Here is a 19,948-nt window from a genome sequence, read left to right as displayed (position 1 = left end):
ATCCCTCCTCCCTCTCTCCCATCCTTCCTTTCAATCTCTACTGTCTCTATCCCAATAAAGCAGAAATGCCCTCATACACACAGTACTGTGAACCACACACACACACACACACACACACACACACACGTATGTACTATTGAACTGTGAACCTGTTGGTCTTACAATGCACCTTCCATTCATGTTGTATGATACTGAGTGTAGTCTGTCTTGTCTCCCAGCTGTGAATGTCGAGCTCCCCACCATCCTCCAACTTCAGTTGTTTAGCAAAAAAAAGGGATACTGCATCTGAATGTGTGTTTCTGGCAAATCAATACATCACTCCATACATCGCTGCAGCATTGGTCATTGAAGACGTTTGCTTCAGCTCCTGCTAGGAGTACGTACAGTATGCATGTTGTATGTATATACAGTAAGTATGTATGTATGTATGCATGCATGTATGTATATACAGTAACTATGTTGTATGTATGCATGTATATAGAGTAAGTATGTATGTATGCATGTATGTATATACAGTATGTATGTTGTATGCATGTATATAGAGTAAGTATGTATGTATGCATGTATGTATATACAGTAAGTATGTTGTATGTATGTATGACCAATGCCCATCCCAAACAAAGACGCCAAGCTTCATAGAAGAGGTTTCTGTTTTTAATATATACAGTTCTCAAATGAAAGGTATGTTTTCTGAGAGGCAGCAATCCAGTCAACCAGGAGGCTAACAATGTCCAGGACATTTTCTTGGGAAATAAAGCATGATGAGGAGAAAGTGTCACATAATAATTCAAGAACCACAGAGTATAAAAGAAAAGCAAGAGAGGGGAAAAAAAAAGAAACTCACTTGGTAGATACATGATAGTTTGTGCGACTGTGAGAAATACAGTACATGTATATATACACAATAGTTTCCTTAAGAGAACGTTCAACAACTGCTCCCGTCTGTACATCATTCGTATCGTGCATGTCTCAAACTCAGCATGTCTGCTACAGTATACATTCTCTATGGTGATTTGTAACTCCTCATAGCTAGAAATAAAAACAAAAACTGTTAAAGCAAGGAGGTTGTTTGTTTTTTTCGTTTTGTTTTGTTTTTTTAGCAACCTTGACCCAAACACGATTTGCTAAATAAATCGAATCCACAACCTCAGTTTGACTTCTGTAATTCAGAACATTTACATGGTATACAGATCATCGTTTTCATATCGGATTCAAGTTCTATAGTTACATGGTTGTACTCCGGTCCTGTGAGCGCTAACAAACAGATGCAGTAACTCGCTACTACGACGGTTGTACCGCGGTCAAGTCATCACAACGAGTAAGGTGTACACAAAACGGGCAGACGCTGCTGCTCACAACGAAAATATGGACAATGGTACTCAGTTTGGTATCGTGCTTACAAGACCATGCAGTGTTCTAACTGAAACCTACAGAACGTGAGAAGGGCTGGACCTAAAACGGCTGGGAGGAAAGTCAGGGGATGCGCTGTGCCCGCGAAACTCAGCAGGAGTATCCATTTCCAGTTACTGATTTTACTTATTGTAAAGAAAATACAGGTTTAGTTGTTAGATGTCTTATGAACGGTCATACATCTCAACTAGTTAAGATTTAGTTCAATCAATAACTCACTGTTCCTTGAAGTGTTGAAAGCACCATAAGCTATGTATAACTTAAATGACATACCACCCCCCACCCCCCCAAAGGAACACATTTCTAAATCCTACTTCACACCCCTTATAAATCACCACATTACATCAATAAATGCATAACCTAAAGCGACATGCTACTGTCACTCAAGGTGAAAATGTTGTTTATGGAGGCATTTCCAGATGCATAGGTGTTATTACCTGCATACGAACATGTTGCGTAGGTCTAATGAAAGGTCATATCCATTCTCCAAACAACCAAACTGAGTTCCATGAGCTTATAAAGACAGATTGTATTGTACTCAAAGAAACACACTGAAAAGGAAGTTGAATAGTTCTCAATAATCAGATTTCAGCTAAAGAAAAAAAAAAAACTCCATGTCAAACTGAATATGTGTCTGTTAGCAGTACAGATTGTTGGAAATGTAACACAGAAAGAAAAAAAAACTCACTCTTGACTGCAGCTCCTAAAGACAATACAGAAAAGACAGACAATCACCATATTTACTCCTAATCCCTGTCCATAGTCTCTCAGGAATCAGAAAGTAACAGATAGGCTTCAGTAATATGCTAAGACATCCATCCATTCTTGTAGGAGGCTAGGTGGAGACTGTGTCATATTGCTCAAATCCTACTACTACTGTCAGTTCTGAGTGGCCATCCGGAAGGATCTAGGGGTAGGAACTATGGGTTGATTTGAGACTGGGAGTATCTCTCCGCTTCCTTTCACCTCTGTCTCCCTCTTTGGGGGCATCTCCATAAAATTCTTCTTTATAAAAGAAACAGATACATTTGTACAAGTATTTTACACAGGGAGGAGGGGGAGGGGAAACAAAGGCATTTAGTGTTGGGGTTCCGAGTAATATCCGAAGTGACCTTCTCTCTTCCTCCACCCCCGCATACAAATCCCATCATCCTCTTTCTTCTTCTTCTTCTTCTTTGTCTTCCTCTTGGAGTGTTCACGCTGGGGTGCCTTTAGAGGAGGGGGGGGGGGGAGGGGGAGAGGGGGGGGGGATGTGTGTGTTCTGCCCCCTCTTGCTCTAACCGTCCCAGGGGTACTTTGTCCTGGGCCACCCCACGTCCCTGAGCTCTGTGGGGGCTGTCTCTCTCTCCCTCTGAGCCAGCGGAGGGGGGGGATCAACCTGAGTCTGACTCACTGGTGTCTGAGGAGGAGGACGATGAGGAGGAGGAAGAGTCAGAGCTTGAGCTGCTGGCGCTGAGCCGTGAGGGCTGGGCGTTTGGCTCCGGGCCGCTTGGCTTCTCCGCTGAGAGGGGGAAGGGTGGGGGAGAGAGAAGTTGACTCATCACGGCACAGGATTGCTTTCAAGTTTACAAGTACAAACCGTGCCACACTTCAATGGCCACACAATTGCTTTTGAAAATTTTTTAAGTGGCCTGTGACTGTGTGCCCACATTGGTATGTAAATAGTGAGCTCACCCTTGGGTTTCTGGGGCTTCTTGGCAGAGTTGAGCTGACCGCTGACATCTTGCAGCCTCCTCTCCAGCTCCCTCTTCTTCTCCTGGGTCAGCTCCTCCCTGGACTTCCCACTCCCCCCTTTCTTCACTGTTAGACATATGGAGAACAGGTATGAGGTCACTCACAGCGTCATACACAAGTATGAGGTGACAATCTAAAAGCCCTCCGTAAACCCCCCCCCCCCCCCCCCCCCCCCCAAGTGTGGCATTAGCTAACTAGCGCTAGCATGTCTCATTCTCTCAAGTGTCACTTTTCTGTTGCGTAGCCAGAAGGCGTTAGCTTAACGACATGTTACACTAGTCTATCTGAAAAAGGAGGCTCTCTACCAACTAGCCATGGGCTAGCCGTAGCTGGCATTAGCCTCGGGCTAGCCGTAGCTGGCATTAGCCGCGGGTTAGCCGCAGGTAGCATTAGCCGCGGGTTAGCCGCCGGTAGCATTAGCCGTCAGCTCACCGTACGGCTTGCGAGGCTTCTTCCTCAGGCAAGTCATGACGTAGCGCTCGAGCTCGCGCAGCGTGGACGGCTTGAGCGTCTCGAAGTCGATCTCGATCTCCTCGGGGTTGGTGTCCCGCAGCGAGGGCTCGCGGGACTGGATGATGTGCACCACGCGGCCCAGCTTCTCCCCGGGCAGCTTGTTGATGTCCAGGCTCAGCTGGCGCTTCTCGTCGTAGCTCATGGGCGACGTCTCCTCCTCCTCCTCCGAGTCGTAGTGGGGGAGCATGGAGGAGGCCGGAGGGGCGTAGTAGGGAACGGCCGCCGCCTGGGCCTTCTTGGTGTTCCTGGGGAGGAGAGGAAGAGGGTGGAAGGAGTGTTAGAAGAGGACTGTGAAAGAAAGTGTAAAAAGAGAGATGAGAGAGGGGGTGGAATATGGAGAGAGAGAGAGAGAGAGAGAGAGAGAGAGCGCGTGGTGTGAGACACAGCAGGGGAAGATACAAAAATAAGGTGGTAAATTAGGTGGGAGATCAAAGAGGAAGTATGCTTTAAATGAGCATGGGGAGAGAACAGTGAACAAATAAACACAGTAGAAATAGAGAACGAGAGAGTGGATGAGTAAAATGGAGATTAAGAGAAGCGGACTGAGAGAAAAAAGAGGCGGTCAGTTTGAGGGAAGGAAGTCCATGATTGACTCACTTGCTGATCTTGTTGCTCTTTCTACCAGGGCCCCTCTTGCCCTGCGTGGAGGAAGCGGGCCTGCCCACCTTGCTCTTGGACACCTTGGCCACCTTTGCCACCTTGGCTGGCCTCTCCCTCTCCTCCACCATCACCATTGCTCCTCCTCCTCCACCACCTACTCCTACACCACCACCACCACCTCCACCTCCTCCTCCTCCTCCAGTTCCCCCGCCGCCACTCCTGCCCCCTCGACTGCGTTTCTCCGGCTTCTTTTTCTTCTTCTTGTCCTTCTTGTCCTTCTTCTCCCTCTTCTTCTTGGGTTTGGCGATGGGGCCCTGCGAGAGGGCTGCCAGCTGCTCGTGTACGGCTCTGAGCTGTAGAGGGGGAGAGACCACAGGAAGAATCCTCATCTGAACAACCACACCAGTGACGAGGCCCAATCACGAAGACATGACCATGACATGCAGAAACGTTGCAAAACAGTGGTCATAACATTTGGCCCGTGTGTGTGTGTGTGGTGCGGTGTGTGCACGGCGGAGGGGGCGCAGCGAGTCTACCTGTGTACACACCTGGTCCTGCAGCTCGGCCAGGCGGTGTGCTCTCTCCTCCTCGCTGTCCGAGCTGGGGCTGCTCTCGCTCTCGCTGCTGGGCTCGCTCTCCGAGGAAGAGGAGGAGGAGGAAGACGAGGACGAAGAGGAGGAGGAGGAAGAGTGACCACCCAGGGACATGACGGGCATCTCCTTGATGGGATTGTCCGGCATCTTCGCGAAGCGGAACTCAAACACATCCTGGGTGGGTAGGTAGATAGATCAGAGGTCAAAGGTCAGCCTTTCACAAGTATCCTTTTCCTCAACCTGTAGCATGTTCATGGAGGAACACTATGGCTTGGCATAGGGGTGACATACGGGTGACATTGGGTGAATGAGCTCACCTGCAGCTTGCGAGCCATGCCGACTACGTCGTGATCAGGGGGGTTGTACTTGTAGCAGTTGGAGAACATCAGTCGAACATCAGCGGAGAACTGCTGCGAGTCCCTGTACTCACGACAGTCCATCTTCCTCTGAGGTCAGGAGGAGGAGGAAGGAGAGAGAGAGAAAGGGTTTAACTTTTGACAGATTAAGCAAGGGACTTTGTTTGTGATATTTTTTTTAATTTATTTATATTTTGTCAATGTGAAGGAGGGTATCCATGCAGGAAAACATAGAAAATCTAAAATCAACTGCCGTCCACCGAGTTAGCTCGGCGAGTCATCGCAGTCCGATAAACGAGAACGCAGTCCTCTCTGGCTCCCTCCTGTGTGCTGACCTTGATGGTGCTGAGGTCCATGGGACACTTGATGATGTCGTTGTAGTCATGCAGGCCCAGGGCCGAGGCGTCCACAGGCTTGTAGAAGGGCCAGGCGTACGCCGCGTGCTTCTTCGACAGCAGGTCCTTCAGGACGCCGTTACAGTAGCGCAGCTGCTGGCTCAGCTTCCCCCGCCGCGACGGCTGCAGCTGCACCGAGTCCGGCAGGTCCTTCTTGGGGGGTTTGATGGGGCGTCCGCTGCCCCCCCGGCGGGCCAGGATCTTGCCCCCTCCGGCCATCATGGGCTGGAGCAGGACGGGGCCCCCGGGCCCCACGGGCCCTCTGACCAGCCCCAGGCCTGGTGGGGTGTCCATACCTCCCAGGGAGGTGAGGGAGAGGGGGGAGGTGTCGTGGACCTGCCCCCCATGGCCTCCTTTGCCCAGGCCGACCATACGGGCCCCGCCGGCCATGCCCACGGGCAGGCCCATGGTGGAGGGGGTGGTGGTGTCCGCCTTCCGCTTCACTCCCTTCTTCTGTAGGGACAGACACAGAGGAGAGGGTGAAAATACGGTACCACACGATTGTGAAAAGTGCAACAAGTGCAGTAGAACCCACTAAAGTGAAAGGAACGTCTGTATCAGACCCAGACCAGTAATAACAACGACTGCAATGTCATAATGGCCGCCAGGAGGGATACAAGGAAGAGGTCTTCACACAGTGGAGGCACAAGGAGACGTTTTATATTTGGACTACATCTGTATGCACCAAATATACACTTAACAATAGAGGAACCAGCATGTGACCACCCCCAAATGAGGAAGCACTGCTAACAGTCCGAGTGCAGCGGCTGCAGTGCGATATATAGTGAGCTCCAGGCCAGACCTGAGCATCTATACTATATAAAACTTAGGTTGTGGGTTTGATTCCTGCTGGGACCATATATACTGAAATGTATGCACTCACTGCAATGTAAGTCGCTTTGGATAAAAGCGTCACCTAAATGGCGTATATTATGATCTGTGTGGTGTGGTGCGTACCTTGGCAGTGGGCTGTGTGGGGGGCATGGCCAGCAGGGCAGTGGGAGGCAGACTCTTGGTCAACAGGGTCTGAGGGGGGATGGAGAGCATGGACTCGGCACCATCGGAGGAGGAGGGAGAGTACGCAGACTGGGACACTGCAGGGACCTGGTGAGCTTTTGATGCTGAGAGCGAGAGAAAGAAAGAAAGAAGAGTTAATAAGAAGAAACTCAAGAACACAACCCACAGAAGTCACAGTATTATCGCTCCAGGGTTCTCCTCATGATTTTTTTTTCTTGGCACTCGATTACATCATCAAAAACGACTTGTTTATTCATGTCAAAATGTGCAATTTTTACAAGTCTGCGCAGGGCGTCTCTTACATTCTTCGGGGAGAACCCTGCACTCACTGCCAATCAGCTTCAGCCACATCGAATCTACCCTGTTGCCTCACCGTTGCCCTTGCGACCTTTGCCACCCTTGCCCTGTTTGTTGCGTGGGACTGGAGGGGGCAGCTCGATCTCATCCTGGGGCATCTGGGCCACCTTCTGCAAGAACACCTTCTCCAGAGACTGGGCCATCAGGACGATGTCGTCCGTGGGCTGGGAGACACAAGGGAAACACACAACATTACAATCAGCACGACCAGTTAATGTGAACAGGGACAGAACTGGCGATCAATGTGTGAATGTGGAAGGTGCCTTGCGTACTAGGGGACACACCTTGTTGTAGATGTAGCAGTTGGTGAACATGGTGTTGAAGTCCTGCATACACTCGCTGGCACTGCGGTAGTAGTTGTTCTCCAGGCGTTTCTTGATGGTGCCCATGTCCATGGGCTGCTTGATGATCTTATGATAGTCCTATAGGGAGGGGGGAGAGCGACACGTCATAGTTTGCATTGAATGGAAATATGTCAACAAATATAATAATACAGATATACACACTTGAAATGGCTATACTTACAGCTCCAAAGAGATAGTCAACAAAGCACACAGGGATAAGGCACATACACAGTATGAAAAATCCCTGTAAGCAACCACTGCTCCACACCGGCAGGTCCAGGGTAACTCACCGGCAGGCTCAGCCTGAAGGCATCCACAGGCTCGTGAAAGGGCCAGGCGAAGTGGTGCCTCCACAGGGACTTAGTCATGGCCTTCTGGAGGAACTGCAGCTGGTTGGTCACGCGGCCCTGCCGGCCGGGGTCCCTGACAGGGGGTTGGGGTGGGGCTGGGGGCCCCGGGAGAGGAGCGTGGGGCAGCGAGGGGCTCTCAAAGCCCTCGAACAGCAGGGAGGGCTTGCGGATGCGCTTGCCCGGGCCCGAGGCGCTCTGCTCCATCCCGCCGCTTCCAGACAGCCCCACCACACCCAGAGAGCTGCTGCCAGGGAGGGGAGACCAGGGCACAGGAGCAAAGGAGGAAGAGGGAGAAGTGTTGGAATTGGACAGATAGGATGGGAGGGGCGAGGGGCGCATTTTGTCAGGAAAATCAATTTGTGCTAAACTACTGTGACACTTTACCAATGCAATACATCCAATCACCCGGTGAGCGGGCACATCGGGGCAGAACAAACTTTACGATGCCAAAAGGTGCAAGCGACACACGATTCACGCAAACGCACCGATAATGGGGAGAACTAAGAAAAGTCCTAGTCTGAACAACGCGGGCCTTCACCCAGGGCAACGTGGATTCCATCAATAGACTGACACTTTTGGCACTGCCATGGCAACCGCCAGAGACCCCAGATCACCTGACGGAAAGAGGCCAGTAGTCAGCGCTGAGCATTGCAGGGAGACCAGTGGTAGTAGGCTACTGCTGCGCCTGGCCAGCTAACCCTGCCTTCAGGGGTGTTATGGTTTAACATAAAAGGTACTAGGTCTGTTCTGTTGGTCTCAGTCCTTCCCTCGCACCATCTTTATACTGGGTGGCTCCGATTTAGAGGGACAGTCTCACAACACGCACATGCCCCACTGACACACAAACAGGGGCAGTGCCCAGGAGCTGATTTTCTGTGTCACGACTTACACACCAACAACACAGCACGTATAACAGTAAAGGCGTGTCGCGTTAACCTGTTAAAGAAAAGCAACAGCACTAAGAGTATCCTTAAAAGGGTACCTTATTCAATGCAAAACTAGAAGTTTTCAGTTGTCATCTAGACAAGCCCACATTCAATCTGAAATCTTTGGTTACAACAAACAGGGTAATGCGTTCAGGGGTTCTATTCGTGACTGTAGGCTACTTTATCACGTAAGGCGACAAAGAGTGAGAATCAAAGTCAATAAATGGTATTAGGTTGATGGGTTTAATGGGGCAGCAAACAAACATGTTGCCAAATGTATTGTTCGCTAATGGTAGCTGTGGTCAAATATCCATAAAATGTTCATATTTCAAAGCCGTGCCAAATAGCGCATTTCATTTGGCAGACAAATGGCGCTTTAATATTAGTCACCATATGGTCGGTGGCACCGCCCCGCCTTTTCTGACTGTTTGTAAACAGAGACGCGCTATCAACCATCAGAAGATCTGACCTGGCCCTCGCCAGGACTGCTTTTAATTTGATGGAAATGACAAGCTATTAAGAGAAGTTCCGGATACTTTCATCAAGAAATTGCATTTGGAGTCTACTTAGTATAATACTGTCGCTAGCTAGCTGGCTCAACAACTAACGCTAGCCGGCAACGCTGGGCTGGATAGCCAACTTGGCTGGCTAATCACAAACAATTTCTCCAGCGGACTGCATAAAGTGCACATCAATATTAGCGAGCTAAATTATCTTAGACTACCTGGACAATTCTGACCCAGATTGTGGAAGAGCCCCAACAAATCTCGCCTAGCTAGCTCGCGAGCTCTAACCGAACGTCTATGATCAGCCAAACAGACGGGAGACAAACTGCCTCGCTGCAAAATGGAAAACCACAGTTGCGGCTAGCCTCATTCGTGAATGCAACGTCGCCGGCTAACGAGCCACTTCTCGTCTCCACACCTTCTCCTAAATGTAGTCAAAGATATGACGCTAGCTGGCTAGCATGAAAATGGCGGTGGCGCAGTGCCGCTCAATCAATGGAGCGGTTCACACAACCGACTCAAAACAATCCTCACTGCCCAAGTTGCAGAGCAGGAAGCTGCCATACAGCCTCCGAGACGGGAGAGGCTTGTGAACAAAATGCGAAGCTTGATAATGGGTATTGGAACACTGGGGCAACCCCTTTATTTAACAGCTAGTCAAGTCAGACAACCAGGGACGGGGCTGAACGTATTAAGCTAGCTACCCCCTGGCCAGGTCGGCACTAGTCAACGACTGGTGCAACGCTAGCTTGCTAGCACACAACGGTACCTATGTTTACATACTATATACCAATTCGTGTGCATTGCCAAGCCTGCCAAATCGGTTCCGACCCGAGACTCAAAGTACAACGTTCCGAATGGTACCTGTCAAGAGGCGGGTTAAGGTCCGTTTCCATCAGGATGGATCCGGATTCTTAGTATGTTCCAATTTTCCACTGTTGTGTTTTTCACAGAGAGAAAGCCGAACACTTCTGCAATGAAATGGCGCCGAAAAGCTTCCGGCTGGCTGTTTATAAACCTACCACGTGGCGATTCGGTGCAGTTCCTGTTGGGTTTCTCACAATACCGACCTCCCATTGGCTGCTCACGGCCTGTCAACAGGCATGCCACGCCCAAGAGGCTGCTAGGCTAGGACATTCTGTTCCTTAGCATCAGCTAAACCTGCTAACGACAGCTAACCGTGAAGAATAAAACATTTAGCCTAACTGTGTTAGGTATGGCTACTTATGAGCAGTGGGTGTATGTAAATACGAGCTGCAAGACATGCTTAGGATAGCTCAATATACACATATCAGGCGGGAAAGACACTCATGGCTGTGTCATGATTCAGCCAGCTAGCTAGCTCTAGTCCCTTTATTTACACATAATCCATCCGTAAAGCTGGGCATACATTACCATCTCTCAATTCACATTAGGAGAGCTACCGTTTCAAACCCCGGTTAACGTTGCATTATTAATATACAGCTTTATCTAATAGGTCTTGGTCGATTTCAATATCATATGACGTTGAGTTGAGTGACACATTTAGGCCCACCTATTAACTTGGATGTTCGTGCCTCCACCTTCCACTTCCATACTTATGGAAAGTTGTCACGTGACTTTTCCCTCATCCTTTTATTTGCCTTGGTGGACTTGTGCTTGTGGTGCACCTCAAGTGGACATCAAATGACACACACACACATTTAGAATAAGGTGTGTAGGTCCTGTTGATAATGTGTGTGTGTGTGTGTGTCACATGCATGCCTGCACGTTGTAGTAGGATGGGACATTGAGTAAGACATAAGAAACATTGAGCAATAGAGCCCAGTATTACTCACTGAGGCATGATGTGGTACAGTAGTTGTTGTTGACTTCAGTCAGATACAGACACCATACACCAGAGGGCCACATTCCTTGACACCCAAGAAGGAGACTACCAGCCTCTTCATTAAGATGTAGGTCTCTCTTGAAAAATATGTTTATCTCAATGAGACGACCCTAACCCTAACCCTGGATAAAGGCTAAATAAAATAAAATGCAGGTTTAATTCTATCACTAGGTGGAGGTATGGCCTCTCTTAGGCTGTCTGGTGAACTTGAAATTGCACAACCTGTCTGCCTACTTCTTTGGACTGGCCAGTTTGACTGGCTAGTTCACTGTTGCATCATAACTTAGGAAAAAAAACATCAGAAACGTTATTACAAGAAACAGAATTAGATTTTTTTTTTTTTTGCTTTCACAGCTGAACGGGGGTGTGCAGTGCGTGTGCGTTGTCTCGGGGGGGGGGGGTGCAAAAATTACCACATTCCAACAATTGATGAGAACTGATTGCATGGCCAATAAACAGTCTTTGTCTTTGTCTTCTAGGTGCAGGCAGTACTCAAATGAATGATAAATACATAGAGTTTACCACATCTTATCAAATTGGCAAAGTATTGACATTATATGGTGCTAAACATTTGAGCTGGGGGTCACAGTGCTACTTCCTTAGTGTATGGCTGGTGTACGTCTGTTGACTAAAACTGCTTAGCAACTGCAATGGATCTGACCCAGTGACAAGTGTCGTAGCATCTTCGTTGGAAATACCCTCTACCTCAACACAGTTTTAGAGATTCAGTGTGTTGGCATTTTGCAGCACTAGTATAAAAAAGAAAAGTGAAAGTACGAGACATGGGACTTTCCACAGCTATAAAGAGCAACTACAATGGCTGTTGTTACAGAACTGTTTTATGACATTCAGATACAGGCTTTATTCCTTTGTACAATACTAAGGAAAATACAAGTCCTATCATCATGGATTTTTGGATCAATCACTCAAGTGTCAGGTTCAGAGGGATTTCCCTCTATGGCTGAATATGATACATTATATTTACAAATTCAAGAAAGACATATTGTTGTTGTTGTTTTTGAAAGTAACATATGAACACAGAGAAAAAGTTCAACATGTTATGTTAATGTTATTAAATGACATTAACATAAATAAAAAACACACACTAAATGTATTGAAAGCAAACAGAGGGCAGCTTTTATATAGATAGAACAAATACTTTGGCTCAGATAGACAAATATCACATTTGGATCATTTTAAATAATTCATAGGAGTGGTAAAACACCACATTTCCACTACGGAGAAGGACTGTTATTCTGAGAGTTTTATTGTACACCTGAAAATAACTGGAAGGAGTGTGACAACAACAATTTGACGATTATGTGACGTAAGTGTCGCTGCAAAAAATGTGTATGTGAATTGCGAAGCTGTAGATTTAGTAAAAACAGATGGTTTAAAAACGGTGTCATGGTGTTACCCGTGCAATCTACTGTAGGACTGTCAAGGGTTTGTGGAAGCCTCTGTATTTATATATCTGGCCTCTCCCCTTCTTTACGTTGAAAGCCAGTATTCTGCTTCCTCACCAGGTCAGCATAGACGCCATCTTTTTTCAGCAGCTCATCATGGCTTCCCTCCTCGTGGACCCTTCCGTCCTTGAGAACGACAATGTGATTGGCCTTCTCCACAGTATCCATCTTGTGAGCAATCAGTAGCACAGAGCAGTGGTTTGTCTCCTTCAGCAGAGCTTGGTGGACCTGCACATAGAGAGAGGATAATAGTGAGAGTAGAATATACTCAGAAGAATCTAAGCCATTTGCAACCAAGCTTCCGAACTGTCTGAGACTGGTTAAGATTAACATCAATAAGTTATAAGCAATAAGTGTCACCGCTTCCATTGGGTGATATGAGTCAATGGCTGACAGGGATAAAACATTCCCAAAAAAGAGGTTTAGAATTGTGTGGAATTATGGTTCCTTTTCATGTCCTCCAATTAGGGGAGGGTTGGGGCAGGGCGAAAAGGAAATAGAAATCATGCAAGCAATGCTATCTGATTCTAACTCTGTTTACTCATTTTCAATGCTGATCTACCCCTAAGAAAAAGGTTGGTGCTAACAGAAAGAGGTTCATGACTTTCAGATAAGATAGATAAGCTGATATTTCAGATAAGCCCCATGGGTAAAGAGAAATCAGACAGTACGGTTCTCCTACCAAATGCTCGCTCTCCGTATCCAGGTTGCTAGTGGCGTCGTCCAGCACCAGGATGCGAGGCTGTCTGATCAGAGCTCTGGCGAGGGCAATACGCTGCTTCTGCCCTCCGGAGACCTGGCCCCCCTTCTCCCCAGCATCTGTGGAAGAAGGTACAACACATGAGTCACTGCTGCTATTGTATTATTGTGTATTGTGTACTATTCAGTTACTATTGTATTATTGTGTATTGTGTACTATTCAGTTACTATTGTATTATTGTGTATTGTGTACTATTCAGTTACTATTGTATATTGTGCTACTAATGTGTTCTATTGTGTTTACAGTTACTATTGTATATTGTGTTGCGAGTAAGAATTTCATTGTCATACACTCTACATCCCAGCGCATATGACAATAAACTTTGAGCATCAGTACAAATAACAGAGCAGTAAATTATATAGGCTCACTGTGTTAGGAATGATGAGGACCAAAATACAGTTCCCGAATTTGTCAATGCCATTGAACACAAGAACTGAAACAATCAACATTTCTATAAGTGAGGGAACCAAACAAGATATAACAAGTATTAAGGTTAGGACTTGTAACACACCAAGTTGTTAGGGACAAACCTGTGTCGTAGCCTTTGGGCAGTTTAGAGATGAACTGGTGGGCATTGGCCAGCTCAGCAGCCCTGTACATCTCCTCGTCAGAGGCGTCCTCGCGGCCGTATTTGATGTTCTCCCTGACGGAGCGGGCGAACAGGACTGGCTCCTGACTCACCACACTGATCTAAGAGGAGGAAGAGGCCGTGGAGAAGGTGGAGATAGAGAGAGAGTGAGACAGAGAGGGAGTGAGACAGAGAGGGAGTGAGACAGAGAGGGAGTGAGACAGAGAGAGAGTGAGACAGAGAGGGAGTGAGACAGAGAGGGAGTGAGACAGAGAGGGAGTGAGATAGAGAGGGAGTGAGACAGAGAGGGAGTGAGATAGAGAGGGAGTGAGACAGAGAGGGAGTGAGATAGAGAGAGAGTGAGACAGAGAGGGAGTGAGATAGAGAGGGAGTGAGATAGAGAGGGAGTGAGACAGAGAGGGAGTGAGACAGAGAGGGAGTGAGATAGAGAGGGAGTGAGATAGAGAGGGAGTGAGACAGAGAGGGAGTGAGATAGAGAGGGAGTGAGAGAGAGGGAGTGAGACAGAGAGGGAGTGAGACAGAGAGGGAGTGAGATAGAGAGGGAGTGAGATAGAGAGGGAGTGAGACAGAGAGGGAGTGAGATAGAGAGAGAGTGAGACAGAGAGGGAGTGTGACTCCTTGTCTCAGCAATTTCGCAACCCAGTTATCTCAGGTATTGTTATTTCTCTCAGGACACTATCGTGAGAATATCCTATCACTACCTCTTTGTCATGATATGTATCGTACTGTGAATAGATTACACCCATATTACAAGGCTATCAAATAGCTCCCTATACTGGTGTGTGTAATTACCTTTTCGTGTAGGTACTTGTCCTCGTAGCTCTGCAGTGGTTCTCCATCCAGTAGGATCTCTCCTGTCTGGGGCTGGTAGAACCTCTCCAGCAGGCTCACACAGGTGCTCTTCCCTGCTCCAGAGTGGCCAACTATGGCAGTGATCTGCCCAGGTTTCAGCTCCAGAGACAGGCCCTGACAGAGAGAGAGAGAGAGAGAGAGAGAGAGAGAGAGAGAGAGAGAGTTGTAAATATATACATTTTCATACATATTTATAAGAGTCATATACTGTACATATATGCACGTTTTATATACGTTCACATAATATATGTGCATAATGAAATATAATGTTAATTTATTTATTTATTATTTACCTCAAGCACGGGTGTGTCTTTCCTATTGGCATAAGCAAATGTGACATTCTTGAACTGCACATGTCCCTTAAGAGTTTTGGGTGCCAAAGAGCCTTCAGGAGGAACCTGGGGCTGTCTGTCCATATACTCGAAAATCTCCTCAGAGGCGCCGATTGCCTTCTTCACACGTGGATAACATGACATCATAGCCTGCAATATTAATAAACACATCAGTCTCAGGAGTAGGAAGGGAGAAAAAAGGAAAATGTTGATACTGTTTGTGATATATTATCTATACTGCTACTGCAATTAATAAACTGATTTATATCACAGATATAAAAAAAAAAAAAAAGTGTCAAAATACGATACGGAACATTCTAGTTGTGATCTATCAACACTATCGAAAGAATATAAGGTTGTTATTACCTCCACAGCAGAGGAGAACTGGAGTTCGTAAAGTATAAAGGCTACCAGGTCCCCACTGCTGACGGTCCCCCCAGTCACCAGCCTCCCACCATAGTACAGGATGCTGACCTTCAGAGCCAGGCTGGACATCTGAGAGAGAGATGGGGTTACTACTGGTTATAACCAGTTATAACTGGTTATAACCGATACAACAAGCAATCCTAGAGAGTTGAATACCTAAACTCAGATCACTATTTCTTCAGTAATCGTCGGTATCAGTCAATCCTGCCCCTGACTATCTTGATAATGTAATAATAATATACGCCATTTAGCTGACGCTTTTATCCAAAGCGACTTACATTGCAGTGAGTGCATACATTTCAGTATCTATGGTCCCAGCAGGAATCAAACCCACAACCTGAGCGCTGTTAGCACCATGCTCTACCAAATGAGCTGCACAGGACCAACTTGATTGTCAACAAGAAAAACAATGGAGACTTACGCTGTTGGCCCAGGTGGAGCCTGCATAGGTGGCTGCTTCCTGTTTGTTGAGGGCGTAAGTGGCGTCCAGTTGCCGTTTGTACCGCTCTGTCTCGCCGTCCTCATTGGCAAAACTCCTAACAGTCTTCATGGAGGAGAAGGTCTCCGTGGCAACATCATTGGCGTAGGCTAACGACTTTTGAACCTTTTCAGAGAGGCGCTGGAAGAAAAACAATACTCAAGGATAAATATTTGCTGTTCTGTAGAGCTGCTTTTGTTGGATGTCCCTTGTTTGTATGCAGATTCCCCAGTTCTGTTAGACTTTTAGTGATGAAGTACATTTGTTGCATATGGTGGGTTCCTTAAGAAGCCAGTACCTTCTGAATCTTTGAATCTTTTGTATGGTTGGTTGTATAATTGTACGTATCTAACTACTATATTTTTTTGAGTGAGATGTCTCTGCTTTTTTTCTACTCTGTCATCGCAAAGGTTTGACTTTTCATACCTGGTGGAACTTTCCAGATATCTTGGGAATGAACCAGATGATAGGTAGCCCCATAGCAGTGAAGGTAGACAGCTTGCAGGAGAGCTTCATCATGAAGATGAAGAGGGAGACGACGCGCATGGAGTACCACATCAGGAGACTCAGCTCGTCGCTCAGCGCCTCGCTCATGACGTTGGTATCCGTGGTGATTCGCGACACAATCACACCTAGAACACATGATGATGTCATGGTTTAGATCTGTGGAGGTGTTGGGCTGTTATTCTTTCCCTCATTATAAACAACAACAACAACAACAACATGTAAACAAAGAAAAGTGTTTAACCTTTAAATACCTAAGGCATATATATATATATATATATATATATATATATATATATACACATATATACAGTATATGCAGCAGTAACTTTTTTGTTAGAATGTAATTTTGTTTTTATTAGTCTACATGTAACTCACCTGTCTTTGAGTCGTCAAAGAAAGGAATGTCCTGCTTGAGCACTGACTGAAAGATAAGGCCCTGGACGGCGGTGTGTATGCAACTCATGGTGATGTTGTAGATGAGGTCACACACAAATTCACACACAGCACTGCCAGATAGAGAGGGAGGGACGGGAGAGAGTGTTACTGTGTTATTACAAAGGATGTACCCTTGGTTAAGATGAGGAAACTGACACACTTGTACAACCCTAAAATGGGTAAGATTATTAATGATGTCACTTGAGGATGGGCCAATGATAGCACTTTGAAGAGTTCAAAAACATTATTTCACAAATGATTGGCCTATAAGCATTGTCATTGGGACTGTACAGTAGTATTACTATGCTCAATGTATTTTATCACTCTGTTGTTACTACTTCTATCACTGAAGCCCCTGAAGCTTACCTCATGATGGTGATCATACTCATGACTTGAATGGCGTACGTGAAGGCATCTGGCTCATCCTCGTTCATAATCCAGTCTGTCATCCGGCCCGTGTAGTGGGGGATAGCCATCTCACCTTGAGTAAACAGATAACACTTTCACTTTCATAATCTCTCGAGCAGTGGAGGCTGGTGGAGGTAGAAATCGGAGGACATGCTCATTGTAATGCATGGAACGGAATAAGGAATGGTATCAAACACGTGTGCTTCATACCATTCCTTATTCCATTCCTTATTCCATTCCTTATTCCATTCCAGATGAAGCTGATGAATATACTGGTGGTGTACAATTACAATTAAAATGGATTATTTCAGTGCGCCTTTTCTCCCTAACACATCCATCCTAGAAAATATTGCAATGTTTTAAAGGGGAGGCCTTAGAATCAGAATCAGAATCAGAATCAGAATCAGAATCTGAATCTGAATCTGAATCTGAATTCTTTTATTTGGCCAAGTATATTTGCACATACAGGAAATTGACTTGGTGAGGTTGGTGCATGGGACATAAAAAAACTATATAAAAAAAACAATCTATAAGCAAATATTAACAAAACATTTACAAAATAGCAAAATATTAACAAAACATTAACAAAATTACCAAGAGAAGAGATGACCACAAGAGCAGCCACTACTCCGAACCGTAGGATGTACGGTTTCATATACCCCACTAGTCTCTTCAGGGAGGCCCCATTCTTCTTCGGTGGTTCTTTGGTGGTCTTGGTGAGGACAGACGGGACGTAGCTTGTCCAGTACAACCATGCCACAACTGCTACACTGTAGGTCTGAAATAGCTGCAAAACAAGAGATTTTTAGTCTGTGTGTAATTTTTTCATTGTTGTTCCTTCCCTGTGCAGAAAACAACACTTTTTTTGTCATCAACGATGAGCTGAGGCGTCATACCAAATATAAAACCCATCTTGGTTTTATATTTTGTCTCCATTTCAAGGTTCAAGGTTGTCTCCATTTCACTGAATGAGGGCATTGCATTTTGAAATGAATGTGTCTCAACAATACGACGTGAAGGATATTTCACCCACCCACTGCCATGAATGCCATCCCCACAGTTGGTCCAGGGTGGGCTGGCCACATGCCCAGAGGAGGCTGATGTAGACAGGGCAGAGGAAGCAGAGGACCCCCATGCTTTGGAGCCCCTCAAAGCTGATCATCCAGGGTAGGTTTCCAGGGTAGGTGAGGGTGAGGAGGAGGAGGACGCAGGCACGGAGCAGGCCACCAACCCACAGGGTAATGAAGGGATGAGGGAGAGGGGAGAGCTGGGCCATGCGGATCGCCTGCACCACACACACATCCGCACACAGGAAGAGCAGCGGAGAGAAGTTCATTTTCGGCATTCCGAACGGGTTCTGCAACAGGAGAATGGGAGAGAGAGGGAGAGGAGGGTTGTGAGGATCGAGTAGGTCTACAGCCTGCACACAGAATATCAGGGCTGAAATATGGTGGGTGATTTGGGGTTGGGGGTGAGGGGGGGTAATGTGAAACTTAAGGTGAAGGACAGAGTGAAACAGAAAATTTCACCACCTAAAAATCCACCCAAATGTAACTCCTGGGCTATATCTGAAACTTTGTAAAATAAGACCGCTAACCCTAACCCTTGGAAAAACAGCTGACCACTGGTTATTATAACAATTATACAAAAGCATTACGTTGATTCAGCGTGTTCTCAACTTCTCTACGGTTGGTTTTACAGCATATCGCCAAGGTTACGGTTTTACTTTCACTTTTACCTAGCCTACTTATGAAGTGAATTTGCATGTAAACTAAAAGTCGTTTAAGTTGCATTCATGTCGACTCAGAAAAAACAACACCTGAAAGAATTGTTTACCCTCCAACATCAATACTGTAAATGATTTTTTTTTTTTTACTGTAAATGACGTTTTAAGGAAATAAAAATACTCACGTGTGCATGCGAGCAATGTTGTTGTCCAAGGCGATGTTACTCTTGCGATGAGAGGTTGTAAGCTACTTTTGACTAAAACAAAACATTCAAGTGAATGCCATCATATAGATCATAAATCTATATATATACACATATATTCAGCAAGAACCACAGGCTGAACTGCGGTGATTCGGCGGTAAATAAAACCGAAAGTACAATGTATGATGTGGGAAGTCCCAGTCTTCTTACTCCGTTGACGTGTACCGAATTTACCTATGAATATGGTGACACGTGATTAATTAAGATCAACAATCAAGTCAAACGATTGACATCATTGATACCGCTAAGGCCGAAATTATTGCAGTTAATATCTTGCTGGTTCACTTTTGAACTTGAAACCTCTCATGCGATATCGCGTGATTTGCTCATGATCGTTGCCTTGTGTATCATATCATAGTTAAATTATTATTGGTTATAAATGACAGCTCTTTTTTAAAAACATACTTGCATATTTCCTCCTGACAATGCACAATGATTTACTTGCCAGAGAGATTGATACACATGCAAGTAAGTTTCAAACCGGAAACATCTTTGCATTTGCAAACAACAATGAGATGTCCCTTTCAACTTGAAGTCATACAGAGACACACAAAATATTGCAGGACTACCTGCTGTGAAGCTGTGTCTTGACACAATTTATGAGTCTTGAGGTTAAGGATGAAAGGAGACCCCTATTTCCTGTTCCTGGACACATCCTTTCATCTGAGCCAGCTGACCAATGGTAAGGAGGCTATAGTTGCCCTGTCTATTTTAAGCACCAGCTCATCCTAGGGTTTG

The 19,948-nt window shown here is 46.1% G+C and overlaps 2 protein-coding genes across 6 annotated transcripts; both read right to left on the bottom strand.

The window, feature by feature from the left end:
• Positions 1 to 638: 638 nt before the first annotated feature.
• Positions 639 to 10,544, bottom strand: brd2b (bromodomain containing 2b). 4 transcript variants are annotated; one of them, XM_083679491.1, is made up of 12 exons: positions 10,497 to 10,544; positions 7,610 to 7,910; positions 7,260 to 7,397; positions 6,992 to 7,139; positions 6,559 to 6,722; positions 5,542 to 6,054; positions 5,168 to 5,296; positions 4,794 to 5,024; positions 4,255 to 4,610; positions 3,577 to 3,902; positions 3,085 to 3,210; positions 639 to 2,911 (listed from the first exon to the last, which is right to left on the bottom strand). In XM_083679491.1, the coding sequence occupies exons 2-12, from the start codon at positions 7,871 to 7,873 to the stop codon at positions 2,784 to 2,786; spliced, it is 2,523 nt and encodes an 840-aa protein (XP_083535617.1). In that variant the 5' UTR covers positions 7,874 to 7,910; positions 10,497 to 10,544; the 3' UTR covers positions 639 to 2,783. The 4 variants fall into 4 exon arrangements, with proteins under 4 accessions (XP_083535617.1, XP_083535614.1, XP_083535616.1 ...); XM_083679488.1 differs by lacking the exon at positions 10,497 to 10,544 and adding an exon at positions 9,966 to 10,076 and having other exon boundaries at positions 7,610 to 7,913; XM_083679490.1 differs by lacking the exon at positions 10,497 to 10,544 and adding an exon at positions 9,966 to 10,076 and having other exon boundaries at positions 4,806 to 5,024; positions 7,610 to 7,913.
• A 1,245-nt stretch (positions 10,545 to 11,789) lies between these two features.
• Positions 11,790 to 19,324, bottom strand: tap1 (transporter 1, ATP-binding cassette, sub-family B (MDR/TAP)). Of its 2 annotated transcripts, none has more exons than XM_083678293.1 (13): positions 19,129 to 19,324; positions 18,255 to 18,578; positions 17,816 to 18,008; positions 17,180 to 17,294; positions 16,754 to 16,884; positions 16,298 to 16,503; positions 15,815 to 16,012; positions 15,334 to 15,462; positions 14,929 to 15,117; positions 14,576 to 14,749; positions 13,725 to 13,884; positions 13,117 to 13,253; positions 11,790 to 12,662 (listed from the first exon to the last, which is right to left on the bottom strand). In XM_083678293.1, exons 2-13 carry the CDS (start codon positions 18,564 to 18,566, stop codon positions 12,435 to 12,437), a joined length of 2,172 nt encoding a protein of 723 aa, XP_083534419.1. In that variant the 5' UTR covers positions 18,567 to 18,578; positions 19,129 to 19,324; the 3' UTR covers positions 11,790 to 12,434. The 2 variants fall into 2 exon arrangements, with proteins under 2 accessions (XP_083534419.1, XP_083534418.1); XM_083678292.1 differs by having other exon boundaries at positions 19,133 to 19,324.
• Between the last annotated feature and the right edge of the window lie 624 nt (positions 19,325 to 19,948).

This window comes from Argentina silus (genome assembly GCF_951799395.1).
Source record: "Argentina silus genome assembly, chromosome: 10".
NCBI classification, from domain to species: Eukaryota; Metazoa; Chordata; class Actinopteri; order Argentiniformes; family Argentinidae; genus Argentina; species Argentina silus.
The sequence above is the reverse complement of the archived record's forward strand: the minus strand, read 5'-3'. Positions and strand labels throughout refer to the sequence as shown.

Bases quoted from the DNA above. Each gene is read 5' to 3' on its own strand.
- brd2b (XM_083679488.1), bottom strand. From the start codon at position 9,997: ATGGAAACGGACCTTAACCCGCCTCTTGACAG. The intron at 7,140-7,259 runs GTGTGTCCCCTA...TGTGTCTCCCAG, and splicing joins ACTGCTACATCTACAACAAG to CCCACGGACGACATCGTCCT. The intron at 3,211-3,576 runs GTGAGCTGACGG...TATGTCTAACAG, and splicing joins GAAGCCTCGCAAGCCGTACG to TGAAGAAAGGGGGGAGTGGG.
- tap1 (XM_083678293.1), bottom strand. From the start codon at position 18,566: ATGCCGAAAATGAACTTCTCTCCGCTGCTCTTCCTGTGTGCGGATGTG. The intron at 16,013-16,297 runs GTATGAAAAGTC...TTTTTCTTCCAG, and splicing joins TATCTGGAAAGTTCCACCAG to CGCCTCTCTGAAAAGGTTCA. The intron at 13,254-13,724 runs GTTTGTCCCTAA...CTTCTTCCACAG, and splicing joins GCCCAAAGGCTACGACACAG to ATGCTGGGGAGAAGGGGGGC.